This window comes from Condylura cristata, unplaced genomic scaffold (genome assembly GCF_000260355.1).
Source record: "Condylura cristata isolate star-nosed mole 26May11 unplaced genomic scaffold, ConCri1.0 scaffold00022, whole genome shotgun sequence".
Taxonomy (NCBI): Eukaryota; Metazoa; Chordata; class Mammalia; order Eulipotyphla; family Talpidae; genus Condylura; species Condylura cristata.
This window is the reverse complement of record NW_004567123.1, coordinates 21078951-21089575: the sequence shown is the minus strand read 5'-3', so window position 1 is coordinate 21089575 and position 10625 is coordinate 21078951. Positions and strand designations below refer to the sequence as shown.

The window sequence follows — 10625 nt, the reverse complement described above, 5'->3', positions numbered from 1 at the left end:
TTTTGGCTGGTGATAACTTGATAGCGCTGTGGCTTTAGCCCCTGTGCCCAAATTATTCTCTTAAAATCACTTTTAAATAGTTCTTGTGCTTATGCCACCGATTCAATAGCAGTTCATTTGATTTCTTTAGCTTTTAATTTTCAGAGATTGCTTTCTCAGCTTTGATCTTTTTGCAATAAGTAAACTAAAGTTTGACTCAAAGTCAAAGCTTCAAAGCAGATTATATTCAGAGAAGTACAGCTTTTTACCTGTTTCCTCTGCCTTGTTTTCTCTTCCTCTTAGAGATGTTTATTTAAACATTTCCCTTTCCTTTTAAACCAGATATATAACTGATGCCTTTCCTCCCCTTTATTATTCTCTCTTTATTTTGGAGAATTCCAGATCACTGAAGGTCACTGAAGCCAGAAACATGAGAACTGTAAAAGCCAGAGGCAGGAACTTCATGCTTGAAGAATGGGGACAGGCCTGGGGAGAATGCAGTGGGGTGATGAGGACAGGTTTACCAGTGTCACTTGCCTGAAGCACAATCTTTATCAGACTTCAAGTGAGATAAACAAGACAAAACAAAAGTGGCGGTGAGCCAGCGGTAGAGCGGAAATCTCTGTGACCAGGGCAAATAGCTCTAGTCAGGCTATTTGACCACAGCATCAATTTTACCAAGTATCTAGAAGACTGACATGCTGTCTTAGAAAATCCACTAGCCAGGGCCCTCCCTGGTGGCGCAAGGGGTTCAAGCAGCAGCACTGTGAAGCCGTCCGCAGCCCCTGCAGCATGAGTTCCATCTCCAGCCCGGAGGTGACCCACATGGCCCAGCAGACCTCTCCTGTGTCCCCCACTGCTCCCCTCAGCAGTGTGTTCCCGTAGATTCTCCTTTTCCGTTGCCCTGTCTCTGGTGAATCCCTCCCTCCCCTGGCCTGTACCCCAGTTCTTGTATGCCTAAGTACATAAAAAGAAAAACATCAACTAGCCACTATTGGGACGGGTGAGGCAAGCAAAGCCATTGGTCTGCGGTCCCTCTGTGAGTGTCGGCAGATAAGCTTCATTTTGCAGGGCAGTGTGTTATATACATTCGAGCCTAAAGCAAAATAAACAAAGGTAGGCTTGCCCTTGGATCCACGCATGGAATTAATACACACAGAATAAACGGAGACGCTTACAGAGACCTAAGGACTACAGAGGGAGCGCTACCCCGTGGCTTTAATGAGACCTACGTTGGCGCCTATTTTTGTAAACAGAAGAGCAGTCCGCTTTTGCGACAGAGGCGAAAAGCGCGCCGGCGTTTTGCGACGGGAGCGACGCCAGGCGCGCAACCCCTCCCGCCGAGACCCTTGCGGCGAGACCGACCCTCGCAGAGACCTGCTGTGACAGCCCGGTTGGTATCTAGCATGTCATTCCTGCTTTTTCTATGCGTTAATGTGACCTTTGGCATGACGTGTTATTTGGTAGGTTAACTTTGGGTCCCTGACCTTTTTTTTTTTTTTTTAAGACTTATTCATTCATTCATTTATGCATATAGAACTGGGGTGCAGGCCAGAGGTGCAGGGGCAGCGACGAGAGGTCTCACCAGAAACAGTGGGGAGCAAAAGCGGCCGACGGACTGAAATAAACAGCTGAGGGGAGCAGCGGGCGGGCCAGGAGCAGTCTGCTGTGCCACGTGGGTCAGCTCCGGGCCGGGGACCGAACTCGCACCCAGGCGGCTGAGGCTGGGGCCAGCTTGCAGTGCTGCGCCTGCCCCATTGCGCCACCAAGGAGGGCCAGGTCCTGGAACTTTTTAATAAATGTACGTGGCGGCTGCTTTGCTCAGTGGCCTTTCTTGGGGTTACAGGGACGCTCTACTCCCCCAGCGTTTCCCACTGGGCGTTCCTCACAAGGAGGGTTTGGAAATCTGTCCGTCGGGAGATAGTTTGCTAAGATGTGGCTCATAACACTTTGGAGTTCTGTGGTGCTTGAATTAGGGTCCAAAGAAGAGTCCTTGCTTCTTGCTCATTGTTCGCTGTCCTGTTCCATAGTTGAGGCTTTAGCTTTCTAAGTTGGGTTTGATTTGTTTTTCTCTGATTATGCAATTAAAGTAAATCTTCACATGTTTGCCTACAGAGTTACCACAATCCCTGTCAGAATTTGAGCAGGATTCTTTTGCAGAAACCAGCACGCTGACGGCATAATTTATATAACAAGGTTAAAAAAAAAACAAAAACAAATTTAAAGAAAGAACAAAGTGGGAGGATTTTCAGTTTCTGATTTTAAAACTTATTTGAAAAACAAATACAAGATATTTTTAGTACATTAGGAATAGACTACAACCCCCTTAATCTCATAGAGATCATTTAGTCAATAAGCTAAAATACCTCCAAGTAAATCATTCCTGAAGTATGCCTACCCTGTTCTTTTCTTTCAATTCACTTCTTGTTTTTATTTTTAAAGATGTATTTATTGATGAATACAGATCTGAGGTATAGGCCAGAGGTGCAAGGGCAGTGAGAGGATTCACCAGAGACAGAGAGGGGAGCAGAACAGGCAGGTTGATGAAGTACACTGCTGAGGGGAGCAGTAGGCAGGTCAGGAGAGGTCTGCAGCGCCAGAGGATTGAACTCATACTGAAGTGGCTGTGGTGAGCTTTGCAGTGCTGTGCTTTAACCTGTTGTGCTACCAGGGAGGGCCCTCAATTCACTTCTTTAGCTTTTTTCTGATTACTAAAAGTCACCCATGTGGACAGCTGTAAGTTATCCAGAAAGACAAAGATGGACAGGAGGTAGTCACTCCAAATTGAGAAATCCCAAAGTGGATGATGACATGAAGCACAGGTCCAGATTCCAAGGCTCTACATCCTGGGAGTCCTTTCAAGGCTTGGAGGAAGTCCTTCAAGAACCACTTGCTCCCAAATTAAAGCTCAACAAACTCAAAGCTTTTTTCCCCTAAACAAAGAGGGCCCATCATTGCCAAGGAGGAAATGACTGCCTACTGGGACAAACTATTAATGTGTAGAAATCAAGAAGAGTGTGGCTGGACCAGTGAGGGCACCTTCCAGTGCTACAAGTGGTTGCCAAGTTTGGGGGGCCCAATGGCACCTTTGGGTGCTTCATCAGGAGATGTAGGTTTGGGTTTGGGCCCATCGAGCCATCCTTACAAAACACATTGTTGCTGGGCAGCAACAATTCCTCTTGGACCCTGTTGTTTCCATTGAAAGTTAGAGCCCAAGACCACCCACGTGGCCAGCCCTTTTCCTATGCTTTGTTTTCCTTCCTTCCTTTGTTTTCCTTTTTCTTACCCTAAGTGAGCTTGCTGAGGGGTCATGTTCAGGTAGGAAGCCAAGACCAGGGCAGAAAGTTCTGTGAATCAACAGAGGTTGAACTAGAGCATTTAGCCCCTCACTCGAGCTTTTGTTCCCCATTAGAGTCAGGGGGATCCATGTCTGATGGAGGTGCCAATTGCTTTTTGCTGTGCTGAAGGGGCAGATACTTCACTGGAGACAAAGTAACACAGGAGAGTGGATGGAAGAGAACAGTTCCTTCCAGTGGGAAAGAAAGTCACACCCACTGAGCAAGGGCTGAGACCAGGGATGGAAGGAAATTCAGCACCATCCTCCTTAGTGTCGCAGGCAATACTTGAGAACAGCTTGTGTGAACTTGGGTTTGCCGTAAAGCCACGGGACCAAAGCATGGGACTAGTTAAAGGACGGACTTTGTCTTACATCATAATAAATCTATTTATCGTTTATATCTGTCCTCTGCCATTAGAATATTATCCCCATGGGAACGAGACTCTATCTTGTTCACTTTAGAGACCCAAGAATTGGGTACTTACTGGTATTAAAAGGAAGCAGTTAGGAAGCGTGGCTTGTAAAACATTTTATTCTGGAAAAATTTGAACATGTGGAAAAGTTGATTAAACCATCGTTGAAGAATGGCCACTTCTGTCTGGCAAATGTCGTCTCTATTCTTGCTGTCCTTGGGCCAAGCTGACGTTGGGAGTGTTCTATCGCTGCAGTTAGGGAAAAGGAAGAACAGGTGTTAGAGATTTATCTGATTTGTTACAACGGATGTGGGGTTTCCCTGAAGGCAGAGGATGTTTCCAGGAGCATCCACCTGAGAAGAGATAGGTGAGTTCCATGGTGGGAAACAGGGACTCAAAAGAAGGCCCAAAACAGGTGAGGAGGAAGCTCTCTCTTCACTTTGTGAGCAGTGAAGACAGCACCCCAGGCGTGAGGTAAGGGAAACTTTGAAGGGTTTCATAAATGTGGTAGCTCTGGAGGGATAATCTAATGCCCATAAGATTTGTTTGGGGCTCTTCAGAGAACACAGAAGTTGAAATTATTCTTTGTGTGGCCATCTTTCTGTGGTATAAAAACTTTTAGAAACATATTTGAAAAAGTTTCATTCTAGTATTGCTGTATGGCATTTGGGAAAAACCTTTGCCTTCCTTACAGGACATTACAATAAAGAATCAGGAGGTTAGGGAAAGGCGGTCTTTATTAATAAGAAAAAAATAGATTGGAGTAACATTGGTTTATAACATAGGCTTTAGGGGATCAGCATTACAAATGGGTGCTTTGGTGATAGGTGCAGTGTGATGACATGCATCTGAGGATGTGTGAACCTACTCCCCTGCATCATATATAGAGTTGTCAACCAGTGTTTCCTCAACTAACAAAATCACCTCCGTACATATATTACACCCACCACATAAGTCTGTTTTCTGCCTTCACTGTACGATTGGTCCTGTGTTCTGTTTGCCCATCACTCCTCCTTGTTTCCCCTGGGGAACCAGGAAAGTGGTCTTTAAACTGCAGGAGATGATGTCTGGAGCAGAGAAGAAAGTGCTTGAAAGCTAGAATAGGGTGGGCCCTTCCCGCCCTCCCTGGTGGCGCAACGGGTTAAAGTTCAGCAGGATGAAGTGATCCGCAGCCAAAGCGGCAGACTTCTGTCCTGGCCAGCAGGATGGCGCGGCTGACCTCTCCTGTCTCACCCGCTGACCTCAGCAGCAGTGTGTTTCAGTCTACCTTTCTGCTCCCCACTCTGTCTCTGGTGAACCCTCTTACCCCCCAGCTCTGGCCTGTACCCCAGTTCTTGTATGCATAAATAAATAACATCTTAAAAAAAAACTAGAATGGGGTTGGTGTCATTGATGTGGGCAATAAATGGATACTATTTTCTGGAATGTAAGGAAATAAAAGCTGAACATAATGTTTACTCTCCGTTTTATGCACGAATGAGCAGTTGCTTTCATATGAATATGAGGTTTGTCACATGCCACTCAGCTAAAAAGTTTCAGGAGCAGAGGGCCAGGTCAGGAGCATCAGCTCTGACTTTCAGTTCTCTTACACTTTATACCACAGCGTTCAGCAACAGGACTGTCTGGCCTGGATTAGCAGAATCCTAACAGTCCTATTTGTGCCTTACAGTTCTTTAACCAGCTGAGCACTTGGAATGTAATTAGTACAAACTGAAAAGTGCTCTAACAGTAAAACACATACAAGATTGCAAAGAAAAAAAAAAGAATACAAAAATCTTAAATAATTTCTATGTTGATCATATGTCAAATAATGTTTTAGATTTATTGCATGAGATAGAATAGTATTATCAATAATTTGATCTGTTCTTTTGACTTTTAAAAATTTGCTGATTATAAAATTCAAAATTACTTTCATGGCTTGCATTTGTGGCCTGCATTCTCTACCTGTTGAAAACAGCACTCTATTACCTGTTGACTCGCCGAGAGTCTTGTTTAAAACTCCTTGAACCTAAAGTAGAATCCTACACATGTTCCCCAGTCTCCTCACTTTACCCTGTATTATCTTAAAGGTCCAAGAATTGGGTTGTGTTCTGTAGAGAAGGTAACATTGCACCTAGGCCCTAAAAGAGAAAACATGTCTCCTAATCTTTTCCTATTGCTCCAAGAAAAACACAACACATGAGAACCATATATCCCTATCAGAGAGGCCTAACCTGGGCCACAGGTGAGTGCTGTGGACCCCATGCCTTATGCTTGCTTTCTCCCGGCCACGAAAACTGAAAAGCCATCCCTTCCCAGCTCTATCTCCTGTGTGAGGCCCCAGTGAGAATAACAGTATGTAAACTCTCAGTGCTTAAATGGTATTTATTGAGTAACCGATGACAGAAGAAATAGTCCTATGTCCCATTTTATAGAGGGCAAAGAGAGAAAGGAACTTGGTGTTTTAGGGGAAAGATGCCAGCTGGTCTGTGTCCTCCAGCCAGTCGTGTGTGGGCGACTGCAGTGGCGGTGCTGGTGGCGGGGAGGCTGGCGCTGAGGCTCTGACTTCTTTGGCATCTCTGGTGGCGGTAGTTTGCGTAAACTTTCTTGAGGACCTGGGCTTGGTGGTGGCAGAGTTCCCAGTGCTGGAGTTTGAGGTGCTGATGGTGCTGCTGTTGACAAAAAGCCAGGTACTTTTCATTTGGGGGAGAAGCAATAAAGCCTGATATTTTGTCTGTAGAGCCCTAGAATTCTTGGCAGTTTTTTGCAGTTCTTGGGAGTTCTCTTCAAATGCGTGGGACATTTCATTTTGTATGTAGTTTTTTAACATTTGAACCACTTTTGGGCCAATACAACATTTTTTCTTCTTGCATTTCTGAACCTCTTTTTCGCCCATGCTGCAGTGGTCTTTGCATTTCCCAAAGCCCATTAAACATCTTCTCAAGATGAGGAATTCTGTGCAAAGAAAAGAGAAAATCATTGGGCTAAGGTTAGTACCTGGAGATAAGGTTAGTAACTGGAAGAGAATTAGGGTATGAGGGAGTCTGTTAAATTTCGGGTGCAGTGTTTAGGCGTGCTGGTGGGGGCAGCTGGCAGGCCAACAGACTCTCTGTCCTTACTTGAAATTCAAAATAAATCTTCTTTCTAGATCTTCCCTCATTGAGTGACTTAAAAAATCTAGGGCAGATAGAGGAAAAAGAAAAAGGGAATCCAGTTATTTGCTTCAGGATAGGATCTTAGACCTTGAATTTAGCAACTCAGTTACTCTTAGGGCACCACCATCCTTCCCATGAGCCTAGAAATTACCAACATAAAAATCTGCGAAATCTGTCATAAAAGTAACTGAAAATAGAATTTCAAAAGAGAATCCGTAAGAACTTCGGGATCGCTGCTTCTTGCCAGACCCAGTGATTCGTGAGCTTCACAGTCACAGTGCCCTAAGGTGTGTGGCTCCTGAGGCGCGGTGTTTTGTCATTTTTCAGCCTCTCTGGACACTGTGTCCCTCTGCGTCTTATTTATCATCATAGCCGTAACCACCTCTCTAACAAGATGACTCCTGCATTGTTATCTAGTTCCTAAATTCCCTTCCCAGCTTAGTACCTTAATATCTTCATCTGCTGGAGAATTTTTCTGTCGTAGTGTCTCTTGGCTCACCCTCCGCCTTTTATTTTGAATCAAGAAAGTGTTCCCTGGCCCTCCCTGTGGCACAACAGCTTAAAGCACAGCACTATGAAGCTCTCTGTGATCCCAGCAGGGAGCTGACCCACATGGAGTGACAGACCTCTCCTGTCTCACCCGCTGCGCTCCTCAACAGTGTATTTCAGTATGTCTGCCCATTCTGTTCCCCATTCTGTCTCTGGTGAATCCTTTCACCTCCCCCCACCCCCATCTCTGGCCTGTAACCCAGTTTTTGTATGTATAAATAAATAAATCTTTAAAAAAAAGTGTTCCCTCACTTACCTTAACAATCTATTGATTTTCCATAAAAAATGAGAGCTTTATGTAACATCTAATTCGTACATTTCAACATCCTTTATCACCAAAGACAAAAAGTAGTAGTATCCTTGTATTTCAAGAGGCTACATGATTAATCCTGCTACTCCTGTGGAATTTGAGGCTCAAAGTGGCTAAGTGCTTCTACCCGAGAAAATAGTCACACCTGCTTATGATACTCCTCTTTCCTTAGGGTCCCAAGATAAAAGCAGTAGAAACTTAGAGTCTTTCCCTTCCTTGCTGACCCATTATCAATTATTCAAAATATCAGGATGATCCTTTCATTCTGAAACAGGTCTTACTGCTTCTCTTTTTCAAAATACAATGGCCACCCCATGGGATAAGTCTCATGTCACAGTGTGCGCCTGGATGCTCTTAAGGGTAATTTCGGGGTCCCATGAGGAAAAAGACAAGAGAGGGCAGGAAACTGAAAAGTGTGAGAAAGGTTGAGATGGAGAACCTGTTTCCTGGTTCCTAAGAGGAGATATTTTTCAGTATGAGGGTAAGACTATCTCCTTATCACCTGAGTGTGTGAACTGATAAAAATCTTTGCTTCGAGATATGGTTTGAATTAGAAACAGCAGAAAAGAGGTAGTTTGGCTGAGTCCCAGACTTAGGTGTCAGTAGGAGGGCAGAGCAGCCACACTGGATAGTTTCTGAACATGGGAAACACTGCCGTCTCTGCAACTCCCTGGTCTCTGCAACTCCCTGCAATCCCCTCAGGCCCAGGTCTGGAGTTGGGTTTATAGGGATGTGTGAGGGAAGGTGTGTGATGTGTGCATCTCTTCAGCCATCTCATCATTCGGCATCTTTGGGCCCCCATTGTCATAAACAGCCACATCCCCACTTGCTCACACCCACCCCTCTTAACCCCAGAATCCCACATTACCTGTGTTCACGTGGTACTGTAGCATGAGGCTGGCAAAGATGGGAAAAAGAAGCTTCATGGCCGGGTGCCAGGGAGGAAGCCTCGCGTCTGGGTAAGCGTGCTTGAGCTGCAGCCTTTATTGGCGCTCTTCATGGCTTTAGGCCATGAGCAGTGAAGTGCAGCCAACAGCTGCGATTTCTCTGATTCTGCTTGATAACAGACTTCCCTGAACACCCTTACGCAGCATATCCCCTCTCTCGATGCTTGGGGGGCACCAGAAGACGTACCAGAGACTAACGAAAACGCAAGCTCTTTACATCTCTTCTTAATGTTTGAGCCAAGCAAGCATGACATGTTTGTTCTGTTATTTTTCATTCTACTTATGTGTAAAGCCCTTAGTAGTGACGATCAGTAGAGTAGAAGATGCTCTAATGGGCTTCTGGAGGCTAGGGATTGTACTGGCGTCTCCAGGAGCCAGCGAGGGTTCTGGATCAATACCAGAATTCAGGACGTGTGTGTTGGATGAGCTTGGGAGAGGCAGTTTAGCAAAACTTTAACTGCTCGTTATTTTTAGATTGGGATATCATGATATATAACATTACATTAATTGTTAAGTACATAGCATAACAACAGACTATATATAGTGACATGCCCACAGTAAGCGATCATCCCTCATCACACAGCTACAAGTATTTTTATATGAAGACTTTTAAGATCTATTCTCTTAGCATCTTTCCGATACATAGAACAGTATTTTTAACTGTCGTTGTTACATTGTACATTATATCTCCAAGACTTACTTATGTTATAGCTGGATATTTATACTTTTTGACCACCTTCATCCACTTCAACACCAACCCCTGCCTCTGGCAACTGCCAGTCTGTTCTTTTTTATCTCTGTGTGTGTTTCAAATTCCACATGTAAGTGAGATCTTGGTCTATTTAATTTAGTATGTCCTCAAGGCTCATCATTTTTTGCAGATGACAAGATTTTTTTAATAGACTAATATTCTATTCCCTTTTCTGCCACTCTTGATCTGCTCACCTATTGATGGATATCTAGGTCATTTCCATAATATGTTGGTTATTGTAAGTCATACTAAAATGAACATGGGTACACATATATCTTCGGGTTAGTGTTTTGTTTTCTTCAGTTAAATACCCAGAAGTTGTATTGTTGCATCTTATGGTGGTTTTATTTTCAGTTCTTTTTGTAGCAATTCCAGGCTGTTTTACACAGTGGCTGAAACAACTTATATTCCTAACAGCAGTGCACAGGAATTCCCTTTTCCCAGTTTCCTCACCATTTTTTATTTGTCTTGTTGAAATAGCCCTTCTTATGGCTGTGTTGTAATACCTTACTGTGGTTTTCACTGTGTGTTCTTGAAAAAATGTCTCTTCAGATGTTCTGCCCACTTATTACTCAGATTGTTTTTGCTATTCAGTTACAGAAACTCTATATATTTTAGATGTGAATCTCTTGCAAATGTTATGACTTGCAAATGTTTTCTTTCATTTTATAGGTTGCTTTTTCATTTTAATGATGATTTTCTTTGCTGTACAGAAGCTTTTTAGTTTGATACAGTCCCACTTGATTTTTTTTTTAACTTTTTTGTCTTTGCTTTTGGTGTAAAGTCTAAAAAATTATTGCCAAGATCAAAGTTAAAGAAATTATCTCCATCTTCTAGCATTTAATGGTTTCAGGTCTTATATTTTCTTTTTTGCTTTTAAAGATTTATTCATTTATGCATACGCGAACTGGGATACAGGCCAGAAGTACAGGAGGTGAGAGGATTCACTAGAGACAGTATGGGGAGCAGAACAGGCAGGTCACTGAAATACACTGCTAAGGGTAACAAGAGGTGAGTCAGGAGAGGTCTGCTATGCCATATGGGTCACCTCCCTGACCTGTGATCAAACTCATGTTGCAGTGGCTGTGGAGAGCTTCATAGTGCTGTGTTTAACCCATTGTACCACCAGGTAGGGCCCCAGGTCTTATATTTCCATTTAACTAATTTTGAGTTAGTTTTTGTGTATGGTGTGAGATAGTGGTTCA

At 43.8% G+C, this 10625-nt stretch overlaps 1 protein-coding gene across 1 annotated transcript; it reads right to left on the bottom strand.

Moving 5' to 3' along the window:
- Positions 1-6172: 6172 nt before the first annotated feature.
- Positions 6173-8648, bottom strand: DEFB129 (defensin, beta 129). Its single transcript, XM_004686984.1, has 2 exons — positions 8591-8648; positions 6173-6663 (listed from the first exon to the last, which is right to left on the bottom strand). Exons 1-2 carry the CDS (start codon positions 8646-8648, stop codon positions 6173-6175), a joined length of 549 nt encoding a protein of 182 aa, XP_004687041.1.
- Between the last annotated feature and the right edge of the window lie 1977 nt (positions 8649-10625).

Coding starts and splice junctions, on each gene's coding strand:
- DEFB129 (XM_004686984.1), bottom strand. CDS start 8,648: ATGAAGCTTCTTTTTCCCATCTTTGCCAGCCTCATGCTACAGTACCAC. Junction 6,664..8,590: donor ACAGTACCACGTGAACACAG/GTAATGTGGGAT, acceptor TTCTTTGCACAG/AATTCCTCATCTTGAGAAGA.